A 19,891-nucleotide genomic window follows, 5' to 3' on the forward strand; every position below is an offset into this window, starting at 1 on the left:
CTCCAGAGCGACAAAACGCTGCTTCGAAAATATATGCTGGATCCCAACGTAGCCATGAATCATTGATTGATCATTGATTGAATTATAATGCATTCACCTTTTTAAACTTTACCGTGTTTCATCCTGCTTTTATTATTGCAGATATCCAGCAGAGAAAGATCGATCTATCTATCTATCTATCTATCTATCTATCTATCTATCTATCTATCTATCTATCTATCTATCTATCTATCTATCTATCTATCTATCTATCTATCTATCTATCTATCTATCTATCTATCTATCTATCTATCTATCTATCTATCTATCTATCTATCTATCTATCTATCTATCTATCTATCAGTTTCGCTGGGGAAAATAAGAAAATATTCTCGAGTAACCACAACAAACAAGTGGTAAAACAATTTTCTCAAATAAAACAATAAAGATGTGAAGGGAAAACGGAAAAGTAATTTATAAACTTACTTCAGTTTTTTCCCGGCTTGTCACCTGTTACAATCTGCGCTGGCTGTTGAAATGAGCTGTAGGAGTTTAGTGAATGTAACTGAGACCACAACTTTGTTTAAAGAAAGAATAACCTATAATTTCAATCCGAGCAGTGTGGGACTGAGAATAAGTTGCTCCATCTTTTACACAACGTCCCTCAACACTTCATTATCGCAAGGTGAGGCTCTGAGAATTGTCCGTCTGTAGATGATTGACAGCGGGGTGAACAGAAGTGGACGTGAAGGGGATAAACATTTTCACTTAACATTGTCCAAACTAACAGTATGAATAATTAAAGTAAGTTAAAACCACTAATGTATACGCAGTTATTCTTTCTCTTTGATGTGAAAGGGAATTGAGTAATGTAGAGGTAAACATGTATGCTGTGCGCCTGTGTTACTCGGTGCCCCCCTCTGTCTGCTCTTTCATGGTTTCGCCCAAACTTGGTCCAGATTTGAGTTCGTTTTTGCGTTGCTATCTGGGAGCGCTCAATTGCAGGAGAAGGACCGTCAGTCCCCTCTCTGTGTTTGCTGTCAATGGCTTTCTGGACTTATTTTATTTGAATGTCTGGGCTTTTTCAACACCAATAATGGATATTCTATGGATATTATGGAGCATACCGGCCGTGATAGCTGTTGAAGGTAAGCTCCTGCTCGCATCCCGACGGCTGCACGCGCATCCTTCTACCGGCTTGAGTTTGAGACAAAGCGCGTGCATAAATGCACCTTTGTTATTTTTAATGGATACTTGCCATTCTCGTCGTTTTAAGAAATCCCGTCGGTGCTTCTTATAGTACCGAAATGTTGCATACAGACTCCGCTTGGGGAAGGTTGGGTGATAATGGGTCACAATTACACATGTTCTTGCAGCACACGGTAGCCAATAACCTTTAATAACCTTACTAGTCTTATAAAATTACCGGCCGTTGTGTGATGCATTTACCTTAATTAGGAAAAAAACCCGTTAAATTTGGCAAGCGCGTTTCTTTCCGTGGAGGTGTGTCGCTCCCACTTGTCAGTTGGGAATAAGCAGCCAAAGACCTGTTTTTATATCTTTTATGTTGTTCTTATGTGTTCTATTACACATATATATACAAAATGAACATCGCCCAGTTTGACCTGTAAAAGCTTGTTTTTCTTTTCAAATCATTGCGCAGTCAGTTGTACAGGGAGCTTAGCAAAGCAGGAAAGGGCATCAGTCAGCGTGGCTCAGCGCACAATGAAACAGGTTGAATGGTAAAAACAGCTTTCATAAGCTTTCAGGTGTTTACAGGAATCTATTCATTGTGCTTGAAAGTAAGTCAGTAGAGCTTTCTACATGTAGGTCTTTTTCTATTAGGGAATGTGACACTATTGCGCACATATTCAGAGGTTGTTTCTTAAAAATACTTTAAAAGGTTTAAACAAACAAACAAGCAAACAAAAAACATGCAGTGTCTTTTTTATTATTTGTATTGCAAGTATATCTTAAAATTTTTAAAAGGTCTAATTAAATTAGCATGTATGCAGGTTTTGAGTAGCTGGAATGAGTTAGCCCACTGACAGTTCAGGACGGCCACGAACAGTGGAAAGTGTCAGCCCAGTAATTTTTTTCAGTCTATTTTGAGGATGTGTTCAGAAAACAAATGTGTCCTCCTTCCTCTGGACAATTTAACGAAACCTCATAATTACAGGTGGAGCAAAGAAACTATTTCAGACCAAACCCAATGTAACTGCAGGATAAAGTACCAAAAAAAGAATAAAAAACAACAGGAAACTTCTTGTACATCTTTAACTATGTGCAGTATGTGTATACAGATTTGTTCTTCAGGTTAACCTGGCAGGCTTCATGTACTGTTACGAGTGACAGACTGACAACCATCATGCATATTTGCGCAGGCCACAACTTACTGCTGTAGTTCATGTTTTTGGTTCAGTTAAACATCATGCTCAGTGGGACCCTTTGCAGTGTACACACAGACAGGTTTGCATGACACCTTTAATAAATTTGTAAATGTTGAATGAGAGGCCTAGTCCAAGACTGACCAATTTTTAGCTGAACAAAAATAGGGTTAATATGCTACAACATATTATTTTTTAATAAAATAATTATACCATTATTATATTTTTTGGTCATTTTCCACTGCCCTAGTACAACTGCTGAAAATTATTTAGATTAAATCTGTATATTAGTTATTTTCCATATAGAGATAAATATTGTTTAGGCTGAATATAAACTTATCATATTAAGTGAAAACTGCATTAAGTTAAGAAAAAATTTAGACACAGATTGCATGTAACATTATCCTTTATATACGCGGTCTATCACAACAGTATGTTTGTATTTAATTTGTGATATTATTTTTGCTTGATTTTTGTTGAAGTAACAGTTTATTTTTCTGACCTGAATTTGTTTTTGCTAGTCTATTCAAGTTCAAGGGAAGCACAGGATATGAAAGCTTCCAAAAATAACAACAATTTCGCACTATTCAGTGTTCCACTTCCACTTCTTTTTTTTCCTCTCTTTCAGACACAATCAGAGCCAATGTTGTAGTTTTTCTTTTTTCAGTTAAGGCTGCAATCAAACATCACCTCGAAATCCTTAAACAGATTTTTCTGTATCGTAATACAATTCATTATGGTTTCACGGCAGTGCTTCACGAATCAAATGCAGCATGCCAATTTCAAGGACTTTTTGATCACACGGTGCAGCACCACTTTATGATTCGAAACCCAACTAAGCCCGTTGCCGACTGAATGCCGTCCCACATCTCAGTTCTACCCTGTGACTCACCCTGCTTGACTATCCAATGAAATCGCAAGTCGGGCTTACGTAGAAAAAATTAAGAGTTGAAAAAGAGGTCACTGCAGCTCTAATCTAAAAAAAAAAAATGTCTATCCCAGCATGCAACACTGACGGAGCCCTCCAGTGGACTTTTTTGAAACGTTTCATGAAGAGACGACATTTCGTCCTCTATTAATCTTAGCAGTTGAAAGCATCTTTACATAGTACTTTCATTAAGCGTTGATAGTAAAATAATTTTATTCCAACGTCAAATTTCATTTTTAATTGCCAGGAAAAAAATTTTACTGTCAGAAAAGTACGGATAAAAATAATTCACAACAAAAATTTAATTGAGTATGCAGAAAATCTCAATACGTGTGCTTATAATACTTCTTATTTCCAGAGAAGCAAATATAAAAGAGCTGCATTGTTGTACAAATAATCAATGAATCAAGCAAGGACCATGTTAGGGGGCCTAAGAGGATTAAAACTATGTCTGAACTTAACGAAATCCCAGCTGTGCCCCAAGTGTCCATTTTACAAAGAGTACGTTAAATCTGAAAACCACATAATAACGATAATATTACAAGGTGGCGCTGAGGGATCACTGTTTGCATTTAGACTATTTCTGTTGTCTTCAACATCTCATTTCTACTCAAACTACTGCTGAATAGTACGTCCCTCCATTCAAATCTGTATGTTAAGTAAAATTATCCGTTGCATTCAGCCATTATCCAAAAGCATTTACACGCAACGCGAAACGCAAAACAACCTTAAACCGTTGATTAGTGTTAATGTAAGCTGATGCCATGTCCTATTGGTTTAGTTAACAGCAAGGGATGGGCTCTTTTCGGAAATTAATTGACGCAGTACTGCCTGGGAAATTAGTCTGACTCTGTCAAACATGTCTATGAAAACACACCGTGGATTTATTCCCTTTATTAGCTCGCCCATTCATTGTCATCAGTGTTAAGTTGACAGCCCCACTAACAACGGTGACACCAATCTAATTCTGTTGAGTGGAAATTTTCAGATTCATTCTCAGCCATAAAATTGTTGTAGCCTGTATTGTTAGGAGATGAGTTTTACTGGATGGATTATTTGGCTTTTCTGCTGTTGCCTCTCCTCTGCCCCTTTCTTCTTTATTGTGATGTTTGAGTTTGTACTGTCCAAATGTTTTTCTGGGAGGTTTGGTGTTGCTATGATGCAACACCACCCTCAACTAGACTTATATGCATGTCATTGTTGGTGTGAGTGGAATGATAGATCACTTTGATACAGCGTTTTTTCCTGTCGTTCTTTGAAGGAAACATAATGGGAGTGAAACCACAGCAGAGGATGGTGAAGTGGGGTAGAATGAGATCACAGCATGGAGTCTTTAAAAAATGTCTCACAGATTTGATTGCATTTCAGTATGCACTGCATTCCTTTAGCTCTGCATTCAGGACTGGGCACCACACAGCCGAACATTGGCAAACATGTGCTTATTTGACGATTTACACTTCCAATAGCTTTAATATCACATATGACGTTCATTTCTTAATTATTTTTACTTTCAGCTCTATATCATCATTTGACAACTAAACAAACTGTCATTGTTATGGGTTTTTAAATTTCCTAAGTTTGGCTAATATGTTTTTAATATAAATCCAGTAAATGCTTCTGAGAAAAACTATTAATAGAGAGAATATTAAAGAGTATAATGAATACTCTTTAATATTCTTGAAAAAGCAAATAAGAGGCATGTTTGTGAAATAGTTTGTGGAAGGTAAAATGATCGAGTCCTGTGTTTTCTCAGTCCACCCAGTGAGCAGATGCATGGAGCTGGCCTGCACGCCAACCGCCACAGTAGGCTTTCACAAAGAATCTGTCTCTATTCAAGCCCTAATCCATGCTGCCGAGGGCCCAGGCATTGTCACTTTGCATGCAAAATTTCAATTAGTACTGGTACCAGTTGTTTCACTTGACGGGGGTGTCGCATTTCTGAGACATCTATGGCTACCTCTAGGGTGAGATTAAAGCAGTATCATTGATTTACGTAAGAACATTTTCCCTCCCTGTATTGCATAAGGTTATATATGCTGTGACTGAACAGCTTAGCTTTATTGTGGCCACTGTTTATATAATATTATATATAGATTTTGATTTGCAGTACTTGTGAAAAATGACTGATACATATTTAGATGTTATTATGTAAAATTTGATGGAGAACAACTGAAAGCCAGTGGGTTGTGTTGGTCAGAAGTGTTAAAACTTTCACAAAGGGAATTTTTGTTTGATCGGTTTCTGGTCCCTTCTGGCTTGAGCACATTGCTCCTGGCATCAGCCTTTTCAAACATTTTAACTAAAGTTTCTTTCCAACTTGTGATGGATAGCTTGACACTGTTTCCATGCCTTCAGCTGTTTGGATCAGATTGCTTTGGGTTGACTTTTGTGAGCCAACTCTCCTTTTAGTCCCATGGCTAACAGACTTTTGCAGGGTGGATTCTAAGCTAAAATGGCATTTAAGTTTGTGAAATGTATGTGATGAATAGTGTTGAAGTGTTGAAAAGGCTTCAACTTGCCACATTTTTGGACATGGGAACACTTCAAAAATCAATGTTCTCTTAGGTCTTTTTAATTTTATCTGCTATTTACCTTTGCCAGTAATATTGCTTTAAACAGAAAAAAACAATAAAATGACTGAAGGGAATTTTCTGAGCCATAGTCAAACTGAGCTGAAATAAGAGGTAATATAAGAAGTTGCCATAATGTCCTGAAGCACTGTAAACAGCACAGTGTTGCTGTGCTTGCATTACATGAGTGGTGAGTTTTGATTCCATGTTATTTTTCAATCATGCTCAGTACATCATAGTTTTTTTTTTTTTTACATAAAGTACGCACTGTAAAAAACCTCTGTTATATGTCAAAAGTTGTTTCATTTTTATGGTTTAGTTTGGGTTGGAGAACTTTTTGCCTGTAATTATTTTCTTGTCTCCTTAAAAGAAGAACAGGTGTCACTTTAGTCTCAGGCTTGACTAGTTTCCAAAGAGCAGATGGCCAAATATGGCCCCTTAATGATGCTATCTTGAATAGAAATATTATCAACAGGTGTTTGAAATCCTCCAATATGCTACAGCATGCTGCCAGAGCCTTCCTGGAAAGTGAAATTGATTTATTTAAATGTAGATATGGCATGCATTTATGTCCATTTGTGTTTCTAAAACAATAATTGAAATCAATTTTACAGCAGTGATATTAATTTCCCAAAGCAGGTGGGTTTTAATCTGTTGATAATTCTATATGAAAAAAACCCTTTGAGCACATTTAAACCTGTGTAATGAAAGTTTTCCCAGATGTCACTTTATGACTTGATACTTAGGGGTTTACTGCAGATAGATGGGGGTTGATTGGGATTGTCATACTGATGCAGCAATCATTTGTCTCTTGATTGACTAACTGCTCATCAGTGTGTCAAATGCTGTCTTAATTGTGCATTATTTCGTCTTACTAAATGCATTAAGGTGGGATATTTCCACTTTATGCTCCTTAAACACATCCATAAAGCACTTGGATTCAGGCTTAGCAGTGGCTTAAAAATTAAATGCTAATTAGTGCATGCTATTTTATGTTTTTGGTGTTGAAAATTCTTAATGTGCAAATTTATTATTCCGTACCTATGTTTTTTGTTTTTTTTATCTCTCAAGACTCAGCCCAAAAAATGTTTGATACTTGGTGTTTCTGAAAAATAAATAGCAAAAAAACAAACATAATTTTAGCAATTAAGAAAAAATCTAGTTGCTAAATTTGCCAGAGAAGTTACTACACATGAAAAAAATTAACTGTTTGTATAATGTAAACTGTAAATATGTAAATTGCAGAGAAATTTACAATCAAACAAAGCATTTGCTAAGCAATTGTTGAAATCACAAAAGTTATGATCAAAAAAGTCATAATTAATTTTTATAGTTATTTCAAAAATAGCAATTAAGTAATAGATACTGTAATCTAGCCAAGATCATGCTTATCGTTACTGAAATATGAATTAATTATAATATTTTTAATGAAATTCACAAAACACTATACAAGATAGGTAATAAAACATAAAAAAATAAGGGTGCAGTGATTGCAGTTTTCTGGCGGATCACCAAACTTTAAGAAGTATGACCAGCTGATTCAGATTTTGGCAAGAACAGACTTTTTTTTTTGTCTGAGAAGTTGCTATAAATATAATGCCAAAGTTGCTAAGTAGGCAACAGTAGGGACTATTGTTAACTGCTCACGTGCAGACATGACCTGGTGCATATTTCAAACCTTTGCAGAGGTAGATAGGATCAGTGGATAAGATGGGTTTCACATATAAGTATCAACCAATCACCCATCACTCAAAATTTAGAAGTGCATCCCTAAATAAAAACTAACACTTGAAAGACTGTATAAGACCAAAGATGTCACAGACCAAAGAAGGAAAATTATCATCTGATTCTCTTGTTTTGATTTAATCAAGAACTTTTCATTTTGTAAATTGTTTATCTTTCTCTAATTGTCATATGACTGAGTTATGGCCTCTTGATCTTTAATAAGAGACCATAAAAGTTTTTGAATGTCTCTTTTCAACATACATTGTTCATTCAGCCATCCTAGCAAGTCTCTCTTAGCTTTGCTGTATATTTTTAAACTATGATTTTGTTTTGCTTTTCTATAGTTTCAAGTCACTAAAATGACTGTACTGAAATACTTATTTTTAATTAAATGGCAACATAAATAAAATATATTTAATGTGAGTAATATAACTGTCATATAAATAAAATGAAGCTTGTGCTGTCTTCTTGCTAAATAAAGTGATGACTTTTGAATAGTTTAGCAAGAAACTTCCTTTTACCTCTCTGTAACCTTTCCAATATCTCACACAGAAATCTAGATCAAGGATGTGCCTAGATCCTGTTATCTTAATTAGCACATGTTAATTGGCATTGCACAGTCGCTGGGTAAGTCATATTTATTAGGGAGGGCTTGATTCATCCTAACCCATTGGGAGTCAGAGTTATTAGGGGACAGTGAAATATATTTTCAGACACACAAAATGTGTAAAGCTTCAGTGTCAAAATGGCCTTGCAAGATCTAGGCCTAATTGGAAAATTTAATTTATTACACAATGTGCTTGCTTGGATTGAAGTCTTACCTATTATTAGGAAAACTTGTGTCCTTGATGCCTTCTATTTTTGCATTGTATTTTGTGAGGTACTAAAGTGCGCTTTTATAACTTTCAAAATAATTATTCATGTCACTTCCTATGTCTGAGTGAGCCATACACATTTAACAATGTAGCGCTTCTAATTTTCAACTCACCAAAGCAGGATTCTTGGGGCGAGGATGTGGGGAGAAAGAGAGACAGGAGGGAGAAGAGGAGTGAGAGCATAGCCTGAGAGAGGTCAGACCTTGTTTCAGAGATCCTCATCCACATACACCCCAGGTACTGTGACACAGCCTTTATGAGCGCGCCTGGTGAACACAAACCCACTGGATTAGTGTCTGTCTCTCAATGTGCCTGGGAGCAGAGCCCATCGTCAGAGACAAAGCGAGGCTGATTGCGTTGTCATCTGCATCACAAAGGGAAGCCTTTTCTACCTGAACCACTGCCTGTGTGCCGAGCTGCAGAACGCATATATCAGCGACTCTGGACGCACGTGACATCTGTCTTTTGTTTTTTGTCCATCTTTGTCCCCTCTCTTCTATTCTTTCTCCACGGCCCAAACCTTCTGTCCACCGGCAAGCCCCCCTCCCCCACTCCTGTAAATTAGTGTGCACCAGCACTGCTCCTTTCTGATTTTGCTGGTGGTTATATATTTAACACCGTGTGTATCACCCTGCCTCACAACACAAAGCCAGTAAAACATTTTTTTTATCTTCTCTTTTTCCCCTCTGGGTCTGGCTTGCTGGCTGTATCTCAGGTCTGCCAGACAGTATGATAAAAACAAAAACTCAGTCTTTCACCGTCTGACCCTAACAGGTCTATAAGCCTCACTCGGATAGAGACACCGCAGCTGAGGTGCTGCCAGCGGCTAGATGTCTTTTATCTGATTAGTGTACTTGGCAGGCAGGCCCTGCTTTTCTAAAAGTGATGACTGTGGTCCTGTGTTTGTGACCTGACCAGTTCCAGCAGCCATAACAGGCACAGATAAGGCCTCTGTCTTTGGATTATTTTCTCATGCTTGTAAACATATACGTTTGTCGTATCCTAATGGGCTTTCCTGAATGTGATTACTGCTGTGGGGGGTAAAGATTACGTGTTTTTTCAGAAATTCAGGCCTTTAAAAGGAATATTGAATAAACTCAAAATGGTATGACATTTAAATTTCAGATTTAGGCATAGCAACAGAGATGACTTTTTGTGTCCTCAAGTGTGATAGTTTTTATTCACTTTAGTAATTGCATTAGCTCAGAGAATAGAAAATGAACACAAGGCAATTAATTATTTGGCCTTTGGCTGTGACTCTTATGGTTTGGAGAGGTGGAGTTCATCTTCCGTTTTCCCAAATTAATTTGGAAATTGTAATCCTATTAGCAAAACCTTGTCAACCCTAAAATGCAAGGCACTGAAACTTGCTGCAATTCAGCAAAATGGTGAATACATTATACTGTCACTGCATTGAAAACTTCTAATTAAATTTATGGTTAATTAAGATGAAATTGCAACACAAAACTGATAGAGTTCCAAAACAGGACTTGGTGAGGCCTTGAAGAAGATTGGATCTCATGGGTTTTTTTTAATTAACTTTGAATTTGTTATTTTTATGCGATGCTTTATTCAAATTTAACACAAATAATCACTCAGTACTTAGTGTTATGTTATATCCAAACCCAAATACTATGCAGAAAAAAGGGTAATAGCTACAGCGTCTCATATTCATGCATTATGGCATTAATATTTTAATCTCAAACTGCATCGTAAACACCACCAAGACAAATAAATGTGAAACATAAAGACACAACATGAGGACAACCATTTAGTTAGTCATGAATTAATTTAAAGGATTGTGCCAGGCTGGAACCTGGCACAATCCAGAAATATTAATTTCAGCAGTTTTATTCATTCTTAGAGGAATATTGTAGTGATCAAAGGAAATATATTTTTATTGGGAAAGAAAATCTAAAGCATATGTTTGGTTATTAAATAATGTCTGGAGGCCTTGAAAGTTTAAAATAATGTTTTTTTAAAAGTACAGCGTGATTGATGCATATCATTTATATCTACTTTGACTAAATATCTCTCCCATCAGTCAACTTTTGATAAAGACAGCAAAATCAATAGCACAGACTCAGCGCAGATTAGATATCATGATTGTGTTTATTGAGCTCTATCAATTGACACTTCATTGAAGTTGTTTAATATTCAGCAAAGCTGATGATAAATGCTCTGTTTGGGCAGAGAAAGCGATCTAAATTTACATAACCACTTGACTAGAAATGGATCTACTGGAGAAAGCAATCAGGGATATCCAACCACACTCACACTTAAGAGCACCCCTTATTGTAATAACATCTTGTTCCCCTCTTATTTCAGTGAACTATTCATTGTTATTTTATTACAATTTTAAACCTCTTAAAACAGATTGAGCAGGAAATACTATCTCTGAAATGCATTCTGTTAAGCGGCCAGTGAAAGACCAATAAATGTCCTTTGGGGTCAATAAAACAATGTCCGGAATCACAAAGCAGCGTTGAGGTAATGTAGCTGACATAACAGGACTCAGGTATATAAGAAGACGGTGAAATGATGACTGTTTTCCATGCCTTTTCCTGGCAGGGGCCTTTGGAAAGGAATCACAATGGATCATTTGGGAGGACAGCTGGGAAATCTATAGAGAATCTCAGGAGACCTGCTGTGTCTGTGAAATCAATACAGTGATCCAGCTGAGACCATTAAATGAAATGACTGCTCTATGATAAAGTTAAACATGCAGAATATTATTATCATAGGGCCAAAATAGGCTTTTGATCTGGAAACCATGCAAGCACGTCTGAACATCAATAAAGTGAGATTGCCCTGTATGCATCAAGTACTTTGCAATACATTATATACACAAGTTTGTTTTTGCTACCCAAGACAATTAAGAGAAGTTTAAGTTTGCTTTAATCCATTCTTAAGTGTAGTTCATAACATGATAGGAAACAAATTGAAAATTACTTAAATCTCAAAAGCCCATTGCATGCTAAAACAAAAACACATTTACATCCAAAACATACATCTTTTTTTAGGTGGACACTTCAAGCTAAAGGGCCCTACAGTAAAATGTTAGCATATGTAGCAGTGATGCGCTCTGCTGTGCAGAAAACTCAAAGGAGTGCATTGACACTTAAGTTCTATATTGCAGCAACGCCCAGACTTCATTACACCTAATCTAAGCATGTTGGACCTGTTCTCCTTTGAAACATGGTTGTACTTTGTAGTGATCTTTAAAACATAGTGCATGCATGTATTGCCTGTAGGAGGGAAAACAAATAATCTAAAAGGGTCCCGCCATCAGGACTGTATTTAAAGTGAGGACTCAGAGGTGAGTCCCCCTTAAAGATTTGAATGATTGAAAAGATATGCCTGGGACACATGGTCTGTCTTAAATTCAGTTGCACCGCCTTTCTAAGATCGGCCTTCCCAAACTATGTTCATAAAGTCTTTAAATTGATAAATCCCCCAAACGTAGCTATTGGTATATTATATGTTATTTTAGAAAAAGTTGCCTTATGCATATTTCCTGCCAGTTAAGAGAAAATCAGAGAATAAATTATTGAAATCCTTCTTACAAATGTTCCCTGGTCAAACTAAATTCAGTCATTTTAACACAAAGGGCCATTGTTTTGATTTATAGCTTCAGTTTGCCTCAATGAACAAAGTAAAAAGGCTTTGTCATATTACCATGTGACTGAACTTTTCTTCCTTTTGTAAGAGCCAGTAAAACAGAACAGTATGCAGAAAATAATTTCCTTTGATCTCTGCGCCTACCGTAATATGTCCCGTTTCTGAGAAACATGAAACTGAGACCATTCCTGTTTTGTGGCTTTTCTCCTCACAGACAAATTTTAGGCATGGGTATGTCCTAATCTCTATTTCACAGATACCGGCATGGTTATTTTCTGCATCCTGGCCTTTTTGTGTACCTCACAGACACACAATCGTTTGAACACTTCTGTGTACACCGTTTCAAATGCAACACCTACAGTGTTGGGCAGTCTGGCTTTTTAGGAATTATAGTATTAACTTGGAAACCAGAAGCTTGAAGCTGGATTAGTCACTTGGAGGTGTGAACACAGGCTTGGAGCAAAGATGGCATTTCAGCTAATATTATGTAGTCACACTTTGACTCCAGGATGTCCTTCCAGAAACCTTGATCATGCTGTTACAAAATGAAGTAAATCATTTTCCACTTTCTCAGTGAGATAGAACAACAGAAAGTAGCATAAAGACATAAAGTTGAAAAAGAAATCATAATCTTAAAAAAAAGAATCCATAAGAAAATGTCCCAATGGATACCTTATAGAATTTAGCTTCATACTGTCCTAAATTCTAACACATAAATTGCTTTGATCTAAGCCATTCATTTGCGACTCAAATGAATGGTGAATGTTCATGGATTTTTGCTAAAAGGTGAACGTCTGGTTCTCTGCCATCTGCTGAAGAGAAATGCCCCTTCCTCCCCCCATTTTATTTATGGAAATTAAAAAAAGGAGGGATAAGAACACCTGTATGCCACACTGTTATTTATTTGCAAAGGCATGGTTGTATCTTGACAAAAATAAATAAGGTGTAAAGGGAAAGTGGCATGAAAACTTTTCCAACACAGCTCACAGAGAAATTAATGTTTTTAATTTTTAAATCATACAAACATGTTTATAAATAATTTAACTGACATTCGATTTAAAGACAACTTACACCAAAGTGGTAAAATGTAGCAAACTGGACTAATAACACAATAGTAATTGATAGATCTTTCATCTTTCCCTGCACTTCAGCCATTTTAGGGATAAATCACAATGTGTTTGCTTAAACCATCACTTCAGGAACTTCTTGCTCCTCTTAACGATCAAGAAAAGGCAAAAATCTGTTTCTGCCCAAATCCTAACATTCCTTTGCTGCACACAGGTAACAAATTATGGCAGTAAGCAAATACTGGTTTGACAGCGCAGAAGATTAAGCTGTTCCATGAAACACTGTGCAAATACAAAAAGCAAACACACAGACTTAGAAAAAAAAAAAGACTTGTGCTGTTTTACATACAAAAAAAGCTCTTTTCAGTGAAGGGAATGAAAAAGGGAATTTAGAGTTTGTGTAATGATTATCACATAATGCATGTAGAAGGTGAAATGTTTCTGTATTTAGGTTTAAAAAAACCCTGATTATGGGTGAAATTATATTTAATTTTGGAAAATTAATTTCCCTGAGGGATCAAATGACTTTAACCCTGACGCACAACAATCATAATTCTGTCCTTTTAGTCATCCAGCCATAATGCATTTAGTTAGACATTAAGGATCTTGATCAATTGCTACTCTTTAACAAATAGTCATTTATATGTGTGTGTAAACCAGATTGTAGATTTTAGGAAGCGTCTGCTTCAACAAAAGGAAGCACTGTTTTTCAAAGCTTTGCGTTTCAATTGTAGCAAGACATCAGCGCTAAAAAACCACAATGCCTAATCCTTCAGCTGACAAAAGAAGTGTGCTAAAGTCCTTACACACTCTTTACACACTTACATTCATGTTAGGTAGGCAGAGGGCACTTCTCAACAGTTAAATCGCAAAGCCTCATTTCAAAACATCTCATTTGCAGCCGTCTTCATCTCCTTTGTCCTGTTTTGGGCCTTTCGATGAAAAAAATCCTCTTTTCTCTGACCGGGCACCAGCTGTCATCCCAATGCTAATGTGAAACGTTAACAGGAGGCTGGATAAAAACCCACTACTTTGTAGAAATACATTACCTGTCACCTTGTCTCTGGATTTGGACTTCTCTGCTGCCAAAAGATTTAAGGGCCCTTTGCTAGGTTGTCAGAAGAGACATGATTGTGCCTGTGGCCATAAAGAAACATATGTGTGAGTTTTTTTAAGGCTTCAAGCAATTGGCACCAGATGTGTGCTGTGAATGGTGTTATTTTTTTTCTCACATGAGCGTGCGTCTGTCATTGTGTACAGCTGCGTGAAGGAAGAGTTAAGTCCCTTTCACGTGGAGTGACGAGGAGGTGAGAACCAGCAGGTCTAATTGAAGCGCTTAATGGACTGTCTGAAACCATCATCCTACCCGACACTGCACATGGAGAAGCTCATCATCATTGAATTGCATCTGATTTAGCAGCAAACACAAAGACAGGCTGTTGTCCGAGACAGATGATTTTTAAATATGTAAACATCTCTTTATGAATATTGACATACTTGAGTCTCAAAGCAAATTTACAATGTTTATCTAGGCCAAAATTTAATGTCCATACATTAAATTTCAGCCTGACCAAAGTATCCTTTTGTGTCTGTTCAAGTATTTCATACATTAACAAACCGTCCAGTTTAACTGGTCCTGATATTTAAAATCAATTTATTCTCATAATAAAATACCAGCTGACATGATTATTGTTCCTGTTTATCAGAGGGATTACTTTTGTCATATAAATAAATAAAATCTCTTCTCATATGATAGGCTGAGATGTGTGGTGTGGAGAAGTCAGTCAATGTTGGCTGTACAGCAAACAAAGCTGGTTTATTAAGTTTGGTGCAACACAGCAGATTTAAAAAATGGCAATTCTTTTAGCACCATCTACATCCAGCAGTCCACCTATGTACTGGTTAAACCCCGCCTCCAATTTACATTGGCCAGTCACCTCAGCCTTACTGAGTGGGAAAAAAAAAAAAAAAAGTTAACTTTCACATACACAATGTAAACACTTAACAATTATTTATCAATAATAAAAGATCAGGCAGACATTTTATGTATGCAAATATACAATTTATAAAGCATGTTATTCTTTTAACTACTTTAAGCTTCAACCAATCAAACCCCAGCTCTTATCACTGCACATTCTCTAAAAGGGCTGGGTTTGAGGCGGGCCTCCTATTCAGCAGGGTCCCAAGATGGCTGCCACAAAGATACACCCACAAGGTAACAAACATTTCAACCACACACACACACACACACACACACAAAAGGTTCATTAACTCATTCTAGAATTAAAAAGAAGGTTGGAGCAGAACCCATTCCGTCTTAATATCATACTGTATTTATTTTGAATGATGAATTTCCCCCAAAAATATAAATATTGAAATATTCTTACCTTGGAAAACACTTTTATTTCTTATCTAAACCTTATCTAAATATGTCAATAAATAAAGATACTTTTGGTTGTTTTCCCAGTCTTACTTTGCTTCAAGCCTATCCTAACCACATCCCTCTAGTCCCAGGCAGCTTTGCCTGGCTCTGATCCCAGCAATAGCTTTCTTCCAAGCTCTATCTCTGTCCGTCCCCCAGCAGCCACAGGCCAGATCCCAGCTCGACGCTCGGTTCCGACGAAAAGCATGCTCGATGAGGAGAAGGTTTTATGCACTGCTCAAACACCAAAACATTTCAATCAAAGCTGGCACAGCAGTGATGTATACTGGTAGCATCCCCAGAAGCATTTTGCAGCTTCTGGGGAGTTAAGAACACCTTTCTTGTTCAAGGGAGGGCATCTCAGCAGACATGATTGAAAACAAACTTTCTACATTTAGCTAAAATAGTTTTTCTTGCTACGTGACTATCAATGACTTGTTTCAGTTTAGGAATACAAGTATGGAAATGACTGAGGAGATATTAAACAGGCTGGTCGGCAATTTTGTTATATTTAATACAACTGACACAATAAAGTGTTCCTCTAGGATTTACTTTGACAAAGGTAGAAGCTTGTGTTCAAGGTAAAGTGAGTTTAGTGAACAGACGGTCATTATATAAAGGCTTTACAGCTGGATTGCGTATTTCCCAAAAGCAATGGTTTGTCTTGTGGTGGCGCTCTGCAAATGAGCTGTGCTTAAAAGATGGCTAGATAAATAAACAGAAGAGCTTAGATTCAAAATGTAAAATCCTAGTTTGCTTTTTTGTTTGATGGTAGAATTACAACATTATCTTACACACACTATAGCCGGTCTACTTCCAAAATGATACACTGGTTAAACATCAAACACTTTGTTTTGTTTGACATGATGCTGTCATTTTTAGAGCACATAAACCTGTTATGCTTTGAATAAATTGTGTTCTACATGCTATTATGTAGCTATCTCGTATTTCAATGGTGTTGGAATAGCGGCCAGTATTGCGTTACTTCAAAACTGATTCTGTAGCATGACTTTCGCTTGCACTGTGTCAAACAAACAAAGCCATTTGAAAGACCTGCTTACCTTCTTGCCTGTGGTGGTGCTGGACCAAGAAGCACTAAAGGAAACAAAAAGAAAACATCTCAAGAAGACATTGAACACAACTTCCGTCTTCACCAAATGTAAACAAAAGTAGAGTGGTTAGCGGTTGTAAGATTTCGCTTTTGTCTTTTGCAAAAGCCCACGACTCATTTTTTACAATAGCGCCAGACTCACATGTTTGTTTTGGTTGTATTTACCCAGAATGCCCTGGTCTGCTGGCCCACTTGGCATTTTTATATCCATTCAAACCCCACCAGAGTTCACATCAACCCAACGGAGACCTAGGCATGTAGGTGGATCAGAGTTAGCTTTTTTGGTCCTCCTCAGAGTTCAATTGCATATTCACACCCTTACACTGTTTCAGCAGTATAAAGATAGTTGCCATGACTTTCATATAACTTGTTCATAGCTTAACAAGAGCCTTTTCTCCTAAAAAGTGCAGAAAAGACAGAGAGGATACATGAGGAATTTTGTACTAATTTTAAATCAAGCAGGCACAGTTCAATGTAGGGTTAACAAGAAAGAGTGTTAAGAACTTTCAAATCAACATCTAAGTAAACCTTGCTCCTTAACTGAATGAGGTTTGAAATGGTACCTTTAAAGATATGTGTTCTTTTAGTTTGATCCTTCGTGTCAGTACATTCTTTATAGGAGCAGATTTCAGACAGCCTATTTTTGTGCCACTGTGTCTTGCTTGGAGCAGGCATTTGGGACAGAGTAAACTTTATTTTACTTCTGTGAGCAAGGGAAACATGGTATAGTTGTAGTCTATGCTTCTGCACTTGAAAGCAACTTTGACATGGTATTTTGCCGACTTTGCTACATCATTGAATATTAGACATAGGGCTGTATGATATTACAAATTCAGTGGGTTTCAGTGAAGAGAGGATTTTGTGTGAATATGTCACTTGCGATAATAAATACTGTTTGTGTCCTCTGTGAGTGACTGTCCAATTTGAAGGACCCATGTCCTTCCTCTAACTATGCATAATTCGAAGGCCATCAAGCAACACCAGCTTATATGTCTGAGATGTATTGAGTTTTTAACATATATAAATTGTAAAAACAACTCTCTGCTGTACCTTAAGTCAGTAGTGTCCAACCTCAGCCCTCAAGGGATTCTATCTGGCATGTTTTAGTTCTCTCTGTGGTTCAACACCCATAAATTAAATAATGGCTCACTAGCAGGACTCTGCAGAAGTTTGACATATTGAGAAGGTAGGTGGAACATTTGAATCAGCTGTCTTGGAGCAGAGAGACATATTTAAAACTGGCAAGACAGATCCTTGTGGACTGGAGATGGACACCCTTGCTTTAAGTGGTATACAGGCACATTTCGACTGCATGAGCTGAAAAGTGTTTGGCAACTTTAATTTCTCCAAACTTTTTATTTTATCTTGGTTGTCAGTTGTGGGTGATTCTGCTGTGTCGTCAAATTTGTCTGTTAACATAAATCGTGGTCAGTGATCGGGGAGCACAGTTTACTGTCCACTGCAGTAGCAAAGTTCAGAATGTGATGAATCAATGAATGTGATCAATGAAAACAAGGAAATGAGATGAATAATCTCTGCTCTGAAAGCAGAGATTATTAACAGCTTTGGTGTAAAAAGTAAGTAAAGTCATTGAGAACTGTAAGTGACTTTAACAGATTTAAAAGGAAATGTGCCAATCTTGACTTCCAACAGTGTGCAAGAGAAAAAGAAAATGACTTCTAATTATGAATTTAAAAAGTCAAGGTTTTTTTTTTGAGCAAGGGAAACATGGTATAGTTGTAGTCTATGCTTCTGCACTTGAAAGCAACTTTGACGTGGTATTTTGCCGACTTTGCTACATCATTGAATATTAGACATAGGACTGTATTATATTACAAATTCAGTGGGTTTCAGTGAAGAGAGGATTTTGTGTGAATATATCACTTGCAATAATAAATACTGTTTGTGTCCTGTGTGAGTGACTGTCCAATTTGTAAGAGTTTACAGTTTATAAACTAATGTACAGACTCCCCAACGTTCATGGAACAGTGTAACTCTAGCAAACTTAAAATAATTCAGCTGACACAGTCCTTGCTTTCTTGCAATTGGTGTGTAAAGAAAGGATTGGAGGGCGGCAGCTATAGCTTGTAATTATTTCACAGCAATGGAATTCTGAAACAACTATCCTCCACTGCAAAGACTGAAGTACCAAGCTGAACTAGAAGGCTGTTAATATTAATTGAATAATTGAAAGCATGGTCAACATGGACTGAACGACATTTTTCATTTCCTCTGCTGCCATTTCTGCTATTGCTAAAGCTTCAAGCACACTGTCAACATCATCGTTCACAATTTCTCTTTTTGTTCGCTGATTGGTCCAGCTGAAAATGTACTGGAGAAATCAAGCTCAATTGGAGACAGCCCAGAGGGAACACTGAAGGTAGATCAGAATTGCGTAAGAAGTCTACAGCCAGGCTAGTTCAGCTTCTTGTTTTATACTTCAGATACTATCGAGAAAAAGACTGACTGAGGATCATTTCTACACTTGCTTGTCTGATTTGGCTTTGGCTTCTGTTGTGGAACTGACCGAGGTAGAGGAGTGGCCTCAGAAAGCTGCACTGTTTCTGGAAAATTTTACTGCAGCAAAACCACTCTCTGACTCAGTATAGTCACCAGTGCTGGTAAATATGTTTAACCATTGACTGAACTAACTGCTTACTGTTGATACATTCCCTATTCAGGACTACTGAGCAATGTGGTTAAAGCCACTCCTTAAATATTCTCACAACGAAGAGATCCATCAGTAAGGCATGAGTCATTGGTTCCTTTTTAGTTCCCTGGTCAGTGGACTCAAGCTGATTGCACATACTTGACACAGGTCTGGATAGCTGAGGGACTTACTATAAACAATATTCACATATTTTTCTTGGACTACTGGGTCCCGAATTGACTGCAACAAATTACACTTTCCCCAACGGAGACTTATTTAATGTGCAGATTACTGAAGCAAGGCTTGGCGAGGCATATTCAGAGCAATATATTACACAGATGTGATGAAGTTTTGTTTGAGCACTGAAGGAAGGAAAATCATACCTAATCTCCTTATTAAGATTTCAGAAGTCGGCATGTAATTTCTGCCATTATGTGAGTGCTTATTAACAGAAGCCAGCATCAGGACATAGGTTAGTTGGGTTAGGATTTTGGTCTCTTTGAGAGACTGGAAGCAGATGTGGGTGCACACACATTATCATCATCAACATATCATC

General features: G+C 37.1%; 1 protein-coding gene across 4 annotated transcripts in view; it reads left to right on the forward strand.

Annotated features, from left to right (window-relative positions):
* Positions 1-949: 949 nt before the first annotated feature.
* The window catches only part of ephb2 (EPH receptor B2), a 127,746-nt gene continuing 108,804 nt past the window's right edge, over positions 950-19,891 (forward strand). For all 4 annotated transcript variants that reach the window (XM_014469940.2, XM_023324947.1, XM_023324946.1 and 1 more), the window contains exon 1: positions 950-1,127. In XM_014469940.2, coding sequence (XP_014325426.2) covers positions 1,076-1,127 — 52 coding nt within the window. In that variant the 5' untranslated portion in view covers positions 950-1,075. The remainder of the gene's footprint in view (positions 1,128-19,891) is intronic.

The sequence above is a fragment of the Xiphophorus maculatus genome, chromosome 20, assembly GCF_002775205.1.
Source record: "Xiphophorus maculatus strain JP 163 A chromosome 20, X_maculatus-5.0-male, whole genome shotgun sequence".
NCBI lineage: Eukaryota > Metazoa > Chordata > Actinopteri > Cyprinodontiformes > Poeciliidae > Xiphophorus > Xiphophorus maculatus.